General features: G+C 43.7%; 1 protein-coding gene across 8 annotated transcripts in view; it reads right to left on the bottom strand.

The window, feature by feature from the left end:
- Positions 1 to 19,828, bottom strand: part of DLG5 (discs large MAGUK scaffold protein 5) — a 159,975-nt gene that overhangs the window by 74,976 nt on the left and 65,171 nt on the right. For 6 of the 8 annotated variants that reach the window (XM_029059540.2, XM_029059542.1, XM_029059543.2 and 3 more), the window contains exon 2: positions 15,275 to 15,343. The exons of the other annotated variants lie outside the window; for them this stretch is intronic. In XM_029059540.2, coding sequence (XP_028915373.1) covers positions 15,275 to 15,343 — 69 coding nt within the window. The remainder of the gene's footprint in view (positions 1 to 15,274; positions 15,344 to 19,828) is intronic. 8 annotated transcript variants of the gene reach the window in all.

Here is a 19,828-nt window from a genome sequence, read left to right as displayed (position 1 = left end):
CACTCAATAAATACAGCTGAATGAATTGAATCAGAAGGGCCAACGTTCTAATACCTACATTTGTTTGCTGTGTGACTTTGGGCAAGGCACTTAACTTCTCTCTGCCTCAGTTACCTCATCTGTAAAATGGGGATTAAGACTGTGAGCCTCATTTGGAGCAGGGACTGTGTCTAACCTGATTACTTTGTATCTATCCCAGTGCTTAGAACAGTGCTTGACACAGTAAGCACTTAACAAATACCATTATTATTATTACTGCTACTCTCCCAGGCACTTAGTACAGTGCTCTGCACACACTAAATACTCAGTAAATATCATTGAGTGACTGAATGTGGCTGGTGCTCCACAGCATCAGGATACAACATTTCCAAGCAACAGATTGACTCTCCTCAACCTCTCTGTTGACAGCTGCTACCGATCCTTTAGCTGCACAGCAGTTCAGCTGCACAGGGAAAAAAGGGCAAGTCCAATCGCTCTGCCCAAAACACGTCCCGGACACCGTAGGAAGGCCGGGGAGGGAGAAGGAAATCCAAGGGAGGGAAGACAAGAGATCCTGGAGCAGAAATTCTTCCAGATTTCTGGCTGCCTGCCTGCATTGCCCATTCTCCTATTAGGCTTTCTCCTCGGTTTGTAGCCGTGATCATTCTCCCTCACAATTTCATCATCTCTATGTACAAGTGAGAGGCAGTCATATTCGCCCAACACATCCCAGCTGCTGCTCAGCTGCTAGTTACCACAGATCAGCTTGGGATTGGTTGCAAGCAAAGAAACGGGGGAAGAGGAAGGGGAAAGGAGGGAAAAGAGAGGCGGGAAAGAAGAATAAGGTGTTTGTTCAGATCAGTATCAGCAGTTTTTCTTTTCCTCCCCTCTGTATTTGCATAATACCATAAGATTCTGCAAATGCAGGAAATGTGCAAAATAAACAATGCCTCTTGTTACAGAGAGCTACAGTCCAGCTCGCTAATTCAGCAGAGGATGATGACCGTCTTTATTACCCAACTAAGTGGGTATCAGGGGACAAAGTGGATCACTCCAGGCTCTCTGCTACTGCTCTCTTGTTTGTTTTTTATTTTTATTTTTGAATGGTATTTGTTAAGTGCTTGTTATGTGCCGGGCCCTGTACTAAGCACTGGAGTAGATACAAGATGATCAGTTTGGACACAGTCCATACCCTGCATAAGGCACATGATCTTAATCTTTATTTTACAGATGAGGTAACTGAGGCATAGAGAAGTTAAGTGGCTTGCCCAAGGTCACACAACAGACCAGTGGCAGATCCGGCATTAGAACCCAGGTCCTTCTGACTCCTAGGCTAGGCCCCACAAGATAAAACGCTACAATACAATTTGGAAAAAATCTGAATGATTTTCCTCATCACCATTAAGTCTAAACATAAGTCATTTTGTGGGTTAATATTTCAGTTCTTTCTTTCTCCTGCAGAACTGTCCCTTCACTATCTCCCACACTCTCTCAAAGCAGTGAGAAATCCTCTGATGAAGCAATCGATTGTATTTATTGAGCACTGTGTGCAGAGTACTGTACTAAGCACTTGAGAGAGTACAGCACTACAATGTAACAGACACGTTCCCTGTCCAAAACGAGCTTACAGTCCAGAGGAAGAGACAAACAATATAAATAAGTAATAAGTGCTGTGGGACTGGGGTTAGAGGGGTGAGTAAAGGGAGTAAGTCAGGGTGACACAGAAGGGAGTGGGAAAAGAGGAAATGAGGACTTAGGGAAGGCCTCTTGTAGGAAAATAGGATATGTGAGGAGGAGGAGGATGAAAGTCGAGTTCTGTTTTCTAGATACTTAATCTTAATGAAGGATACCTTTAGTCGTAGAAATATCATTTAAGTGCTGAGAGAAAATATGCTGGTGGAAATTAAACATGGTCCCCATTCCATGGCAGGGCTCACAATTTAATAGTATAAGTGGGGAAAAGGGGCTGGAGACAGACACACCAGGAATGATGAAACAATACAACACGACACTGACAAATACACAACATAAAAACAAAATCAGTACGGTGTTGGGGCTAGAGAAAATGACTTTAATACCTCTCAGGGTTCAGAGTCCAAGGGAGTCCTGTAGACACAACAACCTCAACAGTCCAATAATAGCTTAATGAGCTGTTCTACATACGGTCTATGTACACTTTTATGTACAGCTTTGCTCTGAGGCTGCCCAGGAAGCTTAAGGAATGTTTGCTTTGTGGAATATCTCACCAATCAATCATATTTATTGTGCATTTACTGTGTGCAGAGAACTGTACTGAGCACTTCTATATTCTATGACTTCAAAATCAGTGCCTCTTGAGCTTGTTAATGGGGCTTCCTTGACAGATATCTTATCGACTGAGTTCCTAGTTACAAGTCCTGTTTCATTCTAAATCATAAAGGTGTTAACTTATAATCGATGGTATTTGATGAGCACCTACTATGTAAAGAATACTGTACTAAGAGTTTGGAAAACACAGTAGAATTAGTAGACATAATCCCTGCTCTCAAAGAATTTACATCAGAGCCAGGGAGACAGAGGTTAATATAAATTATGGATAGGAGGAAGTTAATAGAGCATAAAGATATGAACATTATTGCTGTGGGGCGTGGATGTGGGGATAAAAGGGGGTAAGTAACCGAGTGTTTTGCGGGCAATGAAGTAGCCGTTGGGTGAGGGGAAGGATACAACATGGGGAAATGAAAAATTAAACACGGAAGTAACAATGGCTAAATATACCACACAGCTACACCTATTTTCTTTTCTAAATATAACTTTAGCATTTCACACCTACTCTCACCTCCACCTGCCCCCCCAACACACACAGGGAAAAACAGTGTGGCCTAGTGGGTAGAGCACGGGCCTGAGGGTCAGAAGGTCATAGGTTCTAACCCCAGCTCCACCACTTGTCTGCTTTGTGACCCTGGGCAAGTCACATCACTTCTCTGTGCTTCAGCTACCTTATCCGTAAAATGGGATTGAGACTGTGAGCCCTACATGGGACAGGGACTTTGTCCAATCCGATTTGCTTGTCGCCAGCCCAACGATTAGTACTGTGCCTGGCATACAGTAAGCACTTAACAAATACCACAAGTATTATTATTGGTGGAAAGACTGTGGGCCTAAAAGTCCAGATCTAGGTTCTAACCCTGGCACTGCCAATGGCGTGCTGTGGGACCTTGGGAAGAAACTTCTTCACAGCTTCTCAGTGCCTCAGTGTTCTCATTATGGGGGAGAATACACCTGTTCTCCCTCCCCATTCAACTGCAAGCCCATGTGGGACAGGGGCTGTGTCCAACTTGGTTATCTTTTATCTATCCCAATGCTTAGTTCTGTGTTTGATGCATAGTAATGTTAAGCTACCACAATTAATATAATTATTTAATATTTAACAATCCAACAATAAATATTTCTCATAGAGCATTGTACTGAGCACTTGGGGAAATATAAATCAAGTAAAAGATGGTATCTGGCCCTCACAGAGCTCACACATGAGAGTTACAAAGTGTGAGATACAACTGATTATGAGAAAATGAAAAGAATGAATAAACAAGTACATAAGTAGGGGAGTATTTGAAGAGACATGTACAGAACTACTAGAGGCAGTGAATTCATAAGTGTTGAGGGGATACGGCCTGGGGAGAAGGAAATTAACTGGGGAATGTGAGACTCCCGGACTCTGAAGATGGGTAGAGCTATGGTCTGGTGGATTTGAAGGGAGAAGGAATTCCAGGCAGAAAGGGAGACTGCAAATAAGGGACCAGAGGAAGGAGATGCAAGAAAAAGGGACAGGGAGAAGATCTCCTTGAAAGGAGTGGAGAGTGTAATCTAGGGACCAGTGGATGAGGAGAATTAATAAATAAAAGGGAGAATGCTGGCAGAGTGTCTTAAAGCCAGTGGTCTGGTGTTGTTACTTCATGTGGAGGGAAGTGGATAGCCAGTGGAGGTTTTTTGAAAAGGGGAAAGAAATAGACTAGACTGTAAACTCACTTTGTGTAGGGAACATGCCTACCAACTCTGATATACTGTATTTTCCCAAGTGCTTAGTTCAGTGTTCTGCATAATTGAGTGCTCAATAAATACCATCAATTGATAGGAGAGACTGGAGGACTGAGACCAGTTACACCAGTCTAACTGGGAGAAGACTTAAGCATCAGATTGGCAGCTTTGTGGGTGGAGAGGAGAAGTAATAATTATAAATAATAATAATGGTTTTTGTTAAGCGGTTACTATGTGCCAGGCACTGTACTAAGTGCTGGGGTTGAATAAAAGCAAATTGAAATTGGGTTGGACACAGTCCCTGTCCCTTGTGGGGCTCACAGTCTCAATCCCCATTTATAGATTCATTCCTTCATTCAATAGTATTTATTAAGTGCTTACTATGTGCAGAGCACTGTACTAAGCGCTTGGAATGTACAATTCGGTACCAGATAGAGACAATCCCTGCCCAATGACGGGCTCGCAGTCTAATCGGGGGAGACAGATGGACAAAAACAAGACAACATAATCACGATAAATAGAATCAAGGGGATGTACACCTCATTAACAAAATAAATAGGATAATAAAAATGAGGTAACTGAGGCCCAGAGAAGTGAAGTGACTTGCCCAAGGTCATACAGCAAACAAGTGGCAAAGCCATATTAGAACCCAAGACCTTCTGACTCCCAGGCCCATGCTCTATTCATAACCCCACAATACTTGCTAGATGCTTACTGTGTGGCAAACACCATTCTAAGCGCTGGGAAAGATACAAGCTAATCTGGTTGGACACAGTCCCTTTCCCACATGGGACTCACAGTCTAAATAGATGGGGGAAAAACTATGCAGGAAGAACCTGGAGGAATTAGTGGTAAACTGAATCTGAGGATTAAAAGAGAGCAAGGAGGCAGAGACGGTATCATTACTGCCAACTTCAGGGACAAAGAGGACGGTGGTATTCTCAAATCTGATGGGACCGTTAGGAAGAGGAGTGGGTTGAAGAGGGAAGGTGAGAAGCTCAAGTTGACCATGTTGATTTTACAGTGCCAATAAGACCACCGTGTGGGGATGACCCAGAGGCAAGCAAAATTGAGAGGTTGTTCAGCATGTGAGAGTGGGAGCGAGTGATTTGGGAGTCATACATGGAGAGGTAATAGCTGAAGGTATCTGAGTATATCAGCAGCTTAGAGTGTAAAGACGAGAGCAGAGAAACCAGAATAGTCTGTGAGCCCATTATTGGGCAGGGATTGTCTCTATCTATTGCCGAATTGTACATTCCAAGCGCTTAGTACAGCGCTCTGCACATACTATTGAATGAATAGCCTTGTGAGATGCCCGCGGTTGGGCTGAAGAAGAACCAGCAAGACTGAGAAGGTGTGGTCAGAGGGATCATCCAGACGTGTCAAGTCAGAGATACCATGAGTGTTTCTAAGAGAAGGGAGGGGTCAACAGTGTAGAAGGCAGCCAAGACATGAAGGATTAGACATAAGAGCCCATTAGCTCTAACTCACAACTCTCTCTCCCTTCATATTCCACAGTTCATCACACTCCCCACCTTCAAAACCCTCCTAAAATCACATCTCCTCCAAGAGTCCTTCCCTGCCTAGGTCCTCATTTCCTTTATCCATTCTCTCCTCCACGTCGCCTGGGCACTAGGCTGTGTATCCCTTAAGCACTTTGATACTCACCCTAACACTACAAAACTTGTGTAAATATCCCTCTAATTTATTTTTCCCTCGTCTGTAATTTATTTTACTATCTCCCTTTTAGACTGTACACTCCCTGAAGAGTGTTAAGCACTTTGTACAGTGCTCTGCACACAGTAAGCGCTCAAAAAATACAACTGAATGAATGACTGAATCGTATCAACCAACTGTATCGTACTGTACTTTTCCAAGTACTACCTACAGTGTTCTGCACCTAGTATACACTCAATAAATACTATATTTTGATTAATTAATTGAGAGGAGCTCAATGGAGGCCTTGGTGACCACTGAAGATACCAGTTAGCTTAATCACAGCAGGGCCAAGGCTTAGTGTCTAGATAACAGGCCTGGGAGTCAGAAGATTGTGGGCTCTAATCCTGGCTCCACCACATGCCTGCTGTGTGACCTTAGGCAAGTCACTTCACTTCTCTGTGCTTCAGGTACCTCATCTGTAAAATGGGGATTGAGCACCACATGGGCCTGGGGCCGGGTCCAACCCGATTTGCTCATATCCACTCCGAGCTTAATATGGTGCCTTGCACATAGTAAGTGCTTAACAAATACCAAATTATTATTATAATTAGCAAAATGGAACAGCTCTTCGCAGGTACAGAAGTGAGTTTTCCAGAAGTTTCCTCCTACCTCTTCACAGAACTCTAGGATTAGAATTTTAAAATCAGCAAGTACAAATATGTGCACTTGTTGTTTTTTTGAAGAGACTGACTCAACGGCACCTTAAACTCAAAATGTCTATAACCGAGCTCCTCATCCTCCCTCCTAATTCTTCTCCTCCTCTTAATTTTCCCCATCAACATCATCCCCCTACCCATCTGAGATACTTTGTCAGGTTGGCGTCATCACTGATTCCTCAATTAGTTATTCTCCATATGTGTCAAGCTCCAATTCTTACTCTTCCTCCGATATTTCCTAGATCTGCCTCTTCTTTTTCACCCTTACTACTGCTGCCCTGGTTCAAATCCTCATTACCTTCTAGCCAAATTCCTGGTATTTCCGAAGGCCTTATTTAGTTCCGAAGCGTCGTACCCCTCTAGTCTTTACCCTATTCAATGTATCATACTCCCTGGGATGTGAAAATAGGAGGCACAAGAACTCCAAATGGCTGCCAGGTCCAAGTGAATCACATTTTATCTGAGTTTCCCCAGGACTCCAAAGTGAAAGGGTCTGGTCCAGGAAGGGCACTCCCGGTGGAAAGGGCAGCCAAGGCAAAAAGAAAGGAAGCATGACGAGCTAGTGACTTTCTCCCTCCCATGTAATTTCTTTTTTGTTCCACACATCCAACCCTCTGACTCCAATTTGAATGAAGAAATTTGAGTGGTGAGGAGGTAGCAGTGGCTACTGGGAAGACGTGCAGAGAAATACAATGAGAATAGGAAACCTTTACAAGAGAAACCACTTGGCCTAGTGGGAAAAGCAGTTTTGGAAGTCATTCAATCTTATTTATTTAGTGCTTACTGTGTGCAGAGCACTGTATTAAGCGCTCAGAAAGTACAATTCCGCAACAAAGAGAGACAATCGCTGCCCACAGGGGGCTTACAGTCTAAACCTGGCTCCACCTCCTTCCTGTTGTGGGACTTCGGGCAAGTCGATTAACCCTTCTTTGCCTCAGTTTCCTCATCACTAAAATGAGGATTAAATACGGGTCCCCCCTTCCCCTTTGACTGTGAGCCCCACCTGGGACAGCCCCAGCTGACTAGATTTATTCCAGCTCTATACACAGTGCATGATTGCAAGCCCTAAACACACAGTTATTACTAATTATTATTACTATACCACTAAGAAGTACAATACAACAAGAGGTTAGCTGGATCGCCAAACCTCAGCTAATCAAATTGTTTCTAAAATGCTTTCTAAGCTTCCTCCCCAGTGGGGGCCTACCTCGGAATAATAAGAACAATAATAAAATTTGTGGGTTTTGTTAAGCTATAGGCTATATGCCAAAGTCCAGATTCCAAAGTCACCTTACGCTTTAGGGTACTTCCCCTCCTCCAGTCAAACATCTCGTCTAATCATCAATGATATTTACTGAGAGCTTACTGTGTGCAGAGTACTGTCCTGAACACTTGGGAGAGTAGGACACAACACAGCTGTACAATCTCGTTACAACAAGTTTACAGTCGAATCACGGCAGTGTGGCCTAATAGAAAGAAGACAGGTTAGGGAATCAGTGGTCCTAGGTTCTACTCCCAGCTATTCCATTCTAGAATGTAAGCTCATCAAGAGCAGAGAAAGTGTCTGCTAATTCTGTTATATCGTACTCTCTCCAGCGCTTAGCACAGTGCTCTGTGCATAGTAAGCGCTCAATTGATACGATTGATCGATTGATCTATCATACAATCTTGGGTAAGTCAGTTAACTTCTCTGAGCTTTTTATCTTATCTGTAAAATGGGGATTAGAACTATGAGCCCCATGTGGGACATGGACAATATCCAAACTGATTATCTGGTACCTACCCCAGTGCTTAGTACAGTGTCTAACACATAGTAGCACTTAAAAATACAATTTAAAAAAATCATATTGTGTGAGATTGCATAAACGTTGCTCCAACTTGGAAACCCCTTTCAAATGGCACCCGAGAATGCCTTTTTCTCCTGAGAGACTGAAAACAAAGCGGAACTTCAAAATTAGCACAGGGTGGCCGGTCCGGGACGTTCCCCTCATGAACCACTTGTGCACGGAAGCCACAGATGCCTAAACTGACTGGCTGCAATTTCCCAAATGAAATAGCCTTTCTTCAATTTCAGGCTGCAGTTTCTCTCACATTCCATAAGAACTGGTTGTAGCCACACACTTGTGCTTAAACAGACGAGTGAACCAACAGGGAGCAAACCACGAGAGGAAGCAAAAAAGGTAATAGGAGAACAACCTACTTTGGTGGTCCCCCCGGCTCCAAGAACATACCTAAGGTGGCTAGACCAGCGTGACCTACTAGATACAGCATGAGCAAGGGAGTCAGAAGGACCTGACTTCTAATTCCAGCTCTTCTACTCTGCTGCATGACCTTGGGAAAGTCACTTTGCTTCTCTGTGCCTCAGTTCCTCACTGTAAAATGGGGGTTAAGACTGTGTGCCCCAAGTGGGACAGGGACTGTGTCCAACACCATTATCTTCTATCTACCCAGCGCTTAGCACAATGCGTGACAAAATGAAAATGCCTAACGAATATCACAATTGTTATTATTACCATTATCTAGTGTGAGCTTCTCAAGGTGTGGGGACTGTGTTTTTAAGAACAAGATGGGCTGCAAAGTGAAAGGGCCTTCAGCTGATTATAAAGTACACAGCTGAAATGGTTTTGAATTGCTTTGGGTCCTCTTTTAATCCAATATTAGTAAAATTCTAAAGCATGCTGCATAAGAGTCAGAACTCTATCCAAACAGATGAGTATCTTTTTTCATCAACATTACTTTCATTCTGACGCTTCTCCAAATGTCTCCGCGCAAGCCCTGTAATCTGGGGGGGAGGAGGTGGTGAGATTTTAATTAGAGGGCATTTCTTTTTTGTTTCACTAAAAAACAAGTTACTTCCTTCCTTCTGAGACAGATAAATACAGGGTTTCTACCTGGCTATCTCATTTTCCCTTTACTGACAAAACTCTGTCACTCTCTGGGAAGCCAACAAAGGAAATGAATCTCCATTTTCTTGGGGAGGAAATGTTGTTTTAAAAAGCTAGTTGTGCTCACTAGCTGACTAGGTTCGTGGTTTCTCCTACCCAGCATAATGTCATTAGACCCGGCCTCTGCCACAGACTCACACAGCAATTACAAATCAAAGCACAAACCAAAGTAAAAACAGTCCAAACAAGTCCAGAGATGAATGGAGAGCTTACCACCCGAGGTCAACCAGCATTCATTCTCCCCAACACGATTTTCAGCTGGTTCCTAGAAAAACACATTCTTGGGTTTCTTCTAAAGAAATGAATTTATGATTTAGCAATCCTGGTCGGTTTTTCCCTTGATGCCTAGGTCTCCCTAGTTTGGGCTGGTTTACCGCCCCCAGGAAACCTCGACTTCTCCTCTGTTTTTAATTTTGCTCCTGCTAAGATTTGCATCCCCTGATCCTAATGGGAGAGAGAGGAAATGACAGCACTTCATCCCAGGTTTGGACAATCAAAAGAGGTAACTTATTTTGAAGCAACTGATTAATTTCCAATAGAGAAGGACAGCCATTCCTCCCCTGCATCAGGAGGTGTTTCAGAAGTTACGGCCAAATAGATCCAAACACCCATTTCCTCAGTCTTCTTCACAGCAGGCTTTTCCCTATTTCCTCTGAATAACTTAATATTACTTAGAATCAGATCTTTACCTCGCGACTAGTAAACTCACCTTTCCTGGGAACTCATTTAGAGTGAATGATGATGACCATTCACCATTATTTGAAGTCTCAGCAAAATGACAAGTATTTCAAAATGAAAAAAGAATTTTTTTTCTGCCAGAAGAACATGAAGATGGCCTTTCTACATACAGCAAGAACTAGATGTGTTATGAGAGAAGCTATTTTAAAAATACTGATGGATAGGTTTTAGGAAAAACCGAAAGACCTGGGTTTTAGAGCCATCTGTCTGGGGCAAATATTAGGACTGTTGAATTAATTTTGACGATCGACTATGTGCTGCACACTGAGTACAAATATGCCTACAAGAATAAATGAATACCAATTTAAACATGCAGATATATTACAATTTAGTGGCTCCCAAGGTACAAATGAATTCGCTACTCTGAAAAACCAAAGGAGATCACAAGTTGGAGAAAACAGAAAACTTCCGAAATCTGGGATTCCTTCTCAGGGTTGTCCAGTCAGAAATGCTGAGTTCTCCTTAAATATTTCTTTTACTGGTCACTTCATATTTAAAAAAGGCAACCTGTGGCTACAAATGTCTCTAAAAGTCCTTGCTGGAAACTATTTAAAGAATGGAAATAAATGATTTCTGCAGGCTTTAGATCTCTGTGATAACTCCCTCAAACTAGAGGAGGCATGACCGGGTGGCTGAGAAAGAGCCCGCCTGAATCTGGAGCCTGAGGATGTCACAGAAATGAACGAGGAAGAGGAAAGCAAAAGATCTTAACCGAGGAATTCATTTTACCATTCATCCTCCAGGCAATCTTCACCAAACAAAATCAACTGCAAAATGTACAACTGTTTAAATAGAGAAATGGTGTCACCTACTAGATAGAGAATGGACTGAGGAGTCGGAAGGACCTGGGTTCTAATCCTGATTTGGCCACTTGTCTGTGTGACTTTGGGCATGTTACTTCACTTCTTTGTTTGCCTGTTACCTCGTCTGTAAAATGGGGATTAAGACTGTGAGCCCCATGTGGGATGAGGGAAGGTGTTCAACCTGATTAGCTTGTATCTACTTCCAGCACCTAGTAAAGTGCTTGGCAAACAGTAAGCACTCAAACACCATAAAAAAATTTGACTGGATGCAAATTTAGAGGCTGGGTTTATGTATGCCAAGATAAATGAGAAAAGTAGGGCAGGCTGTATAATAAAAATTAAGGCTGAGGGAGATATAAAACAATCAGATCCCATATGGGGCTCACAGTGTAAGGAGGAGGGAGACTGGGTAAAGAACTCCCAATCTGCAGATGAGGGAACCAAGGTCCAGAGTTAGGTGATTTGCCCAAGGCCACAGAGCAGGTAAACTGGCAGAGATGGAATTAGAACCCGGGTTCTCTGACTCCCAGACCCGTACCCTTTCCGCTAGGTCACGATGCTTCTCAGAGATATTCGCTGTACCCTTAAGTTGTACGCATTATGGTCCGGCCTTCACCCAGAAGAGGCCTGCACTAAGCGCAACCCATCAGATTCGACACAGAACTTATTTTAAACCCTTGTGTTAATTCATTGTTTTGGGGGCTGCTGCCTTTGGCAGGTGAAGCTTTGAAAGGGGCAGGCAGTAGCTACTATGATGGTTTGTCACTCAACAAATCAAGCCACATTAAAAGACCTTTGGATGGCGTTTACACACTCGCAAAGCTGAGCTGTTTTTAACACATCCTGGTGATCGAGTGGAAAAACATTTTGGTTTCCTAGCATTTGCCCTCTACTCCAAAACTTCAGGTGGAATTTTTTCTCTCTTGTAAGGGAAATAGTGCCTCCTGGTTCCAAAAAAAAAAAAACCAACTTACTAAGGATAATAATAATTGTGGTATTTGTTAAGCGCTTATTATGTGCCAGGTTCTGTACTAAGTGCCAGGGTGGATACAAGCAAATCAAGTTGGACACAGTTCCTGTCCCACATGAGGCTCACGGTGTCAACCCTCATTTTATAGATGAGGTAACTAAGGCACAGAGAGGCAAAGTGACTTGCCCAAGGTCACAGCGCAGAGAAGCAGCAGAGCAGGGATTGGAATCTGACTCTCCCAGATTCCAACCCGGTCCTCTCCCAGACTTCTCTATCACCGTCGATGGCACGACCATCCTTCCCGTGTCTCAGGCCCGCAATCTCAGTGTCATCCTTGACTCGTCTCTCTCGTTCACCCCACACATCCTATCCGTTACCAAGACCTGCCGGTTTCACCTCTACAATATCGCCAAGATCCGCCCTTTCCTCTCCACCCAAACGGCTACCTTACTGTTACGGGCTCTCGTTATATCCCGGCTAGACTACTGTGTCAGCCTTCTCTCTCACCTCCCTTCCTCCTCTCTCGCCCCGCTCCAGTCTATTCTTCACTCCGCTGCCCGGCTCATCTTCCTGCAGAAACGATCTGGGCATGTCACTCCCCTTCTTCAACAACTCCAGTGGTTGCCTATCAACCTCAGCTCCAAACAAAAACTCCTCACTCTAGGCTTCAAGGCTCTCCATCACCTTGCCCCTTCCTACCTTTCCTCCCTTCTCTCTTTCTACCGCCCACCCCGCACGCTCCGCTCCTCCGCCGCCCACCTCCTCACCGTCCCTCGGTCTCGCCTATCCTGCCGTCGACCCCCGGGTCACGTCCTCCCGCGGTCCCGGAACGCCCTCCCTCCTCACCTCCGCCAAACTGATTCTCTTCCCCTCTTCAAAACCCTACTTAAAACTCACCTCCTCCAAGAGGCGTTCCCAGACTGAGCTCCTCTTCTCCCTCTACTCCCTCTGCCATCCCCCCTTTACCTCTCCGCAGCTAAAGCCTCATTTTCCCCTTTTCCCTCTGCTCCTCCACCTCTCCCTTCCCATCCCCACAGCACTGTACTCGTCCGCTCAACTGTATATATTTTCGTTACCCTATTTATTTTGTTAATGAATTGTACATCGCCTCGATTCTATTTAGTTGCCATTGTTTTTACGAGATGTTCTTCCCCTTGACTCTGTTTATTGCCATTGTTCTCGTCTGTCCGTCTCCCCCGATTAGACTGTAAGCCCGTCAAACAGCAGGGACTGTATCTGTTGCCGACTTGTTCATCCCAAGCGCTTAGTACAGTGCTCTGCACATAGTAAGCGCTCAATAAATACTATTGAATGAATGAATGAACTCTCAGGCCCATGCTCTATCCATTACACCATGCTGCTTCTTAATAAAACCAGTTGGAGCTATAGACACAGACTGAAATGAAATTGAAAGTTTGGCCTGAGCAGTAAAATTCTCCAAATGACCACCTTCCACAATAAAAACACTGACCTCCTTTCAGCTGCTCATACTCAGTCACACCACAGAAATCTTGCAGCCAATACTAACAAACCTTAGATATTACAGCAAATTAGAGTCTGGGGTATTTAAACTGTGAGCTCACTGTTGGGTAGGGATTGTCCCTATTTGTTGCAGAACTGCCCTTTCCAAGCGCTTAGTACAATGCTCTGCACACAGTATGCACTCAAATACATGAATGAATGAATTTGACCTCTGGAGAATACTTCCGGCATGCATGGAGTTGATTTTCCCTTTTATAAATTTCTAAAACCTTGTTGATACCAACTCATAGAATTTTGTTTTAGTAAGAAAAGAAAACATTCCCTTTCATTTAGCACTTGTCATCCAGACTGAAGTTTCGTCATTTGGATGAGAATCAATCGATGGTATTTATTGAGCACTTACTGTGTTCAGAGCACTGTACTAAACGCATGGAAGAGGTACAATTTAACAGAGTTGGAAGAAAAGTTCCCTGCTCACAGTGAGTTTACAGTCTAGAGAACTGAAAGCTGACCCTTTCAGCTGCTTTGCCGATGTCATGAATTACCCAGAGACGCTTCAGAGCCAGAAAGCTTCGACAAGTTTTTCGCAAACCATGAGCATACGCAATAAGAGTGTTTATTTAGTCCTGTGATTGAGGTCACCACCTCTACTTTATGAGATTGCAGCACAAATCATTTCCCCAGTCTTCCTCCCACCTTTTCCTTTTTCTTCTCGGAACCCAGTAACAATGGCTATTTGTGTTTGTGAATGAATTTGCTCACAGTGCATCTGGTTCAGACACAATGGCGCTTCTCCCTTTTCTAACCACTGTCCTAGAAGGAACCACCACCTGCCTGCCCCTTTAGCGTTCCACGTTCGGGTACAACGAGGCACTCTGCCCCCTTGCTTCAAGGATTCCAAAGTCCCCTGACCTCGAGGGGAATGTGGAGGGTGAAAACAAAATGAAAGGATACATCAAACCCAAGAGGAGAGCCCTGGCTGAAATCTCGGTGACGCCAGTATTGGCATCAAGTTCCACTGACAGACTTTGGAAGAAATGGCCCTTCTCTCCTCTCCATTACCAGAGGTCCCCCTTGGACTAGCCAGCAACTTGCTGCAAGTATAAAGTGTCCTCCATTTCCTAATTTCTCACCTGATTGAAGCCTTTCTGAAAGGCCAGCTAGCCCATGAGCACTCACGCGGAGGCCTTCCCTGACAAAACCCTCCTTTCCTCTTCTCCCACCCCCTTCTGCGTCACCCTGACTTGCTCCTTTCATTCATCCCCCCTCCCAGCCCCACAGCACTTATGTACATATCTGTAACTTCTTTGTTTCCTTTAATGTCTGTCTCCACCTCTAGACTGTAAGCTCATTGTAGGCATGGAATGTGGGGGTTTATTAATAATAAAAATAATAATAATAATGGCATTTGTGAAGCGCTTACTAAGTGCCTGGCACTGTACTAAGCGCTGGGGTGGATCCAAGAAAATCGCATTGGACACGTCTGCTGTACTCTCCCAAGAGCTTAATACAGTAGTCCGCACCCAGCAAGCAGTCAATAAATACTACTGAATGACAAATGGGACGAATAGAAATGCCAGAAGAACGGCGGCAGACCAAAGGGCTTCTCAGCCCAAATGTCGATCTCTGACAGCGGCGACGAGATGAGTGGAGGGTTCCAGGGGCTGCTGTCTTCCTTGTCATCCACCATAATGGTGAGGGATAATAATAATGGTATCTGTTAAACGCTTACTATGTACCAAGCACTGTTCTAAGCACTGGATATATCCCAGCCCTAACTTCCCAGTCCCACTAATGACCAGCTGGCTTCCACGCATCATCAAGCGACTAAAATGAGGAGCACCAAATTGCACCATTCCTTTTTGTGGCCCGGAGAGACTGGGAGGCCGGAAAGCTTGGGGGGGGAGCGAGCGAGCGAGCCTGCTCCAACCGAGCCGGGACCCAACCACCGAGCACTGTACTCACCCACGCTACTGAGAGAGCTGCTGCTTTCTGAGTCCGAGGGCATGATGGACAAAACACTGTAAGTGGAGCCTGGAATGAAATTGGAGATAAATTACAAATAACCCTAACCGATCAATCCAGTTTTATTCAGCACTTACCATGTGCAGAGCACCGCACTAAGCGCTTGGGAGAGTTCACTATAACGGAGCGGATAGGCACGTTCCCTGACCCCAGTGAGATAAAGCACTTCTGCTATGAAATGACCTACCCAAGATCACACTTTTTTGTGCCTCGGTTATCTCATCTGTAAAATGGGGATTAAGACTGACAGGGACTGTGTCCAATCTAATTTCCTTGTATCCACCCTAGTGCTCAGTACAGTTCTTGGAAGCACCGTGGCTTAGTAGCAAGAGCACTAGTTTGGGAGTCAGAGGTCATGGGTTCTAATCGCAGATCTGCCACTTTTCAGCTGTGTGGCTTTGGGCAAGTCACTTCACTTCTCTGTGCCTCAGTTACCTCATCTGTAAAATGGGGACTAAGACCGTGAGCCCCACGTGGGACAACCTAATGACCCTGTATCTACCCCAGCGCTTGGAACAGTGGTTGGCACATAGTAAGTGCTTAACAAATACCATCATTATTTTAATAAACGCTTAACAAATACCATTATTATTATTATTACTATTGTTTATCCACCACCAACCACTGCCACCCTTCCATTTTGTCGTCTAACAATTGCTTTGTGTCTTCAGTTCATCGCAACAGTGATGCATCAGAATCTGAGCATCAGAGAAACTTGGCATTTTTAGAGTAACAACCTTAGACCTAGGTGGATATGCAGGACTGAGCAGAAATTCTAGTCCTAACCATGCCTCAGACCTGCTGGGTGACCTTAGAAATCTCTCTATGCTCCACTGTCCTTCTCCGCCAAACAGGGTGGAGATGTCCTTTCTGAATATGAAAGGTTCAAGAAATGACCCAGAGAATTATACCCACTGTTGAGGCCCTAAAAGACACAGGGCAGAATATAGGCAGTGTCCAGTAGAGGTTTTGAGGGGCAAGAATAAGACCGCCCATTCGGATGGAGAAAAGAAGAGCTATCTGTCTCAGACACTGATGGTCACTGAATCAGAACAGTTCATGGTAACAAAAGGTACCCAGAGATGCACCTGCTGAAGACGCCAGAGTAGACATTGTACCTCTGCCTTCTTGGCACCCCATATCCCCAATCAATTCTCCATTTATTTTACCTCATAAATTTTATCAAAGTTGAAGTTCCAAATTTGCCATGCGCCTTATCGATCAGAATGTTATTTTCTTTCTTCTAATAAAAAACAAAGTCTCTCAGCAGAGCTGAAAATCTGTTTTGGTTTGTAATATCAATAATTGGTATTGTAACTTCCAAATTCTAACAGCTGATTATTTTCTTAGGAACTATTTTTTCCTCTCTTCATCTGATATTCCAATACAGTACTTTCAGTGAGGGTGGAGTACCATGGTATTTACGAATAGGTTGAATTTTAAAGATATATTTTGTTCTTCCAAATACCCAGAGTTTGATATGCCTTGAAGTTTGGAAGCCTTTCAAAAACACGGTTTCCTGTTGAGATTTTTTTTACTGTATTCAATCTCAGTGATTCAGGGGTTGAGTATTAGCCTGCAAGCTCCTAGGGGGCAGGGAACGTGTCAACCAACTCCGCTATTCTGTACTCTCCCAAGCACTTAGTATAGTGCTCTGCACCCACTGATAGATGGATTATCCAGAGTGCAGATGATACAGCCTTCTCCTAAAGTATTCAGCAACCAGACTAAACAATTGGATGAGCTCTATCTAGATCCTCAATCCTGGATGATTATCCGGATTGCAGAATATAGAGTTTTCTGCTTCTTTCCTTTCACCCTCCTGTGTCTTCTCTGTGGCCACGTCACCTCTTATTAGCATGAATACCAGGAGGAGAGGACAGGCAGAGAGGAGAGGAGAAATTCAATTCATTCATTTCAGAACTCTGGAAAAAAAAATGTTTTAAATCATCTGGTAGCTTGCTATCCTTGTTGTTTATGACTAAGATATAATTAAGATATGGCTAGTCTGATTAGTTTTTAACAACAGTTTGGACCCACTGTCCTACCTAGCTAAATTCAATTTTGGTGCCTATTTTAGCTGCTTTAAATCTATAGTTAAAATTAGGGAGTATTAAAATTAGGGAATGTTACATTGTACTATCAAGTGCATGTCAAGCTATTTTTGGTCCAAATTTACTGTTATAATCCACTAGCAAGAATATTATAATTTTCTGTGTTGTTTTCTATTCAGTTAATAACTTACATGATATTTAACTTTGGATAGAGAAAGTTCATTAAAAAAATCAGTTTCAAAGTTTCAACCTAGGATCACACCAGCTCAACATCACCTTCGCCCTGTACTATGACTTTTGTTTTGTACTAAATGCCCCTACATTTATCTACAGTTATAATTTCACTTGTATTTTTTACATCAAAAAGTAGTGCAGTCATCAAGAATTTTACTTTCTTCACAAAATTCAATGCATAACTCTGTGTACCAAACTCAAAAAACTCTTTCCATTTCATATTATTCAAGAATATCCCACCAATTTCTAAATTATTAAACACCAGAAACAGAAGTTACAAAAATTCTAGAGACTTTTTTGAAGTGGGAGGGAGGATTAATGCATAGTTTCAAGTTTTTTTACTTCTGAGGAAGCTTACTCCAAAAAGCAATTACAAACTCTATTCTCTCATTCACACTGTACAAAAGAAGTCTCTCCAGTAAATATTATTTGGGCTGACACAATTTTGCTCTAACTTCATTTGACACAACTTACCACTTTCTATTATCGACAATGTACTCATCTTCCAGTAAACCATAAACCACCCCCTGGTAAAAGTTACAGGAAGTACTCTTGTTTTTCCTCCCACGCAGTGAATTTCCATGGTTAATAAAAATCTACCAATGTCCCTCCTTCTTAGTCCCTCCACCAGCTAAGTGGGTGCCAGATGATTTCACTTGCCGCTCAACCCTTTTTTTTCTACCCAACATAAGGCCTGTTCCCCAGAACTCCAGGGACAAACGTTTACTCTCTTCTCTCTGCTCCAAATCAGCCTATTGGCAGCATTCCCATTTGCGGGTGGGAAGCTCGGGAGTAGTTAAAACTGGAAATAACCGAGGTTGTCAGGGTTCCCGTTGTCTTCCGTGTCACAAGAAAAACTGCCTGAGGAGCCAGACAATGCCAACGGATATTCCATGTTTTGTCTCCAAGACTTCTTTTTCATATAAATTCATGTGGCCAGGTTTGTGTGGAAAGACAAAAATCTCAGTGACTCAAGGGCTTTAGAGCTTTTAGAGAGCTCGGGACAGACTCAGGACTCTTAGTTGGGCTTCAGACTTCAGGTGTTCCACGCTTAGTATGGTGTCTGGCACATAGTAAGCACTTACAAATACTGTCATTATCATCATTGCTAGGGTGACCATTCACTTGATTCTGTATCTGACAGTGCACTGTCCGGGGGTAGTTTCACTAAGCAGCAACTACACTAAGCCAATAACTCACCAGAGAACCTCTAGTTAGATGAGGGGAAGAGTATAAAATACAATCTGTGGTCTCCAGCTAGGTTGCCGGTCTAATTCTTCTCTGACCATACTTTTTTTTTAGTTGGCATTTGTTAAGCACTTACTATATGACAGGTTCTGCACTAAGCACTGGGTAGATACAAGCTAATCAGGTTGTGCACAGTTCATGGCCCACATGGCACTCAGAGGCTTAATCCTCATTTTTACAGATGAGGTAACTGAGGCAAAGAGTAGTGAAGTGACTTGCCCATGGTCACACAGCAGACAGGTGGAGGAGCCGGGATTAGATCTCAAGTCCTTCCGACTCTCAGGCTGTGATCAATCCTCTAGGCCACGCTGTGTCTCACTGAAGCTGGTGGGTTCATAACAATCCAGAGCAAACCTTTTTTCATCTAGCAGAAAGATAAACACGTGGGATTTGTTACCCCCATGAAGCTTGCGGGACAAAATATCAAAAGGCTCACAGAAAGTTTGGATAAATTAATGGCTAGAGGGTCATGAGGTAAATGAGGATGTAAGCCAAAGAGGCGGCTATCACTGGCCTCCTCCCCACACCCACCAGCTGCTAAATTTTGCCAGTTCTTCCCCCACAACAATTTCCGGCTCCTCGTTTTCCTCTCCATTCCAACAGCCACCGCCCTGGCCCGATCTCGTGTCATATCGCTAGAGATTATTTTATCAGCCTTCTAATTGCTCTCCCTGCTGCCAATCTCTTACCCTTTTCAGTCTAGACGCTCCACTACTGTGCAAAACACTTCCCAAAACACCACTCGGCACACACCTCTATACAGCTTAAACACCTTTCCCTCCGCTTTAGATTCCTGGCTCTCTCACCAACTCTGCCCTTTAAGATTAGATCTCTTCACCAGTTACACCCAAACTCATACTCTTTGTTCCACCCAACCCTCCCTTCTAACTGTTCCCTTCTCTAGCCTCTCCCATCTCCAAACTCTTATTCATACTTTCTCCCTGCCTGAACTTCCCTC

The sequence above is a fragment of the Ornithorhynchus anatinus genome, chromosome 3, assembly GCF_004115215.2.
Source record: "Ornithorhynchus anatinus isolate Pmale09 chromosome 3, mOrnAna1.pri.v4, whole genome shotgun sequence".
Taxonomy (NCBI): domain Eukaryota; kingdom Metazoa; phylum Chordata; class Mammalia; order Monotremata; family Ornithorhynchidae; genus Ornithorhynchus; species Ornithorhynchus anatinus.
The sequence above is the reverse complement of the archived record's forward strand: the minus strand, read 5'-3'. Positions and strand labels throughout refer to the sequence as shown.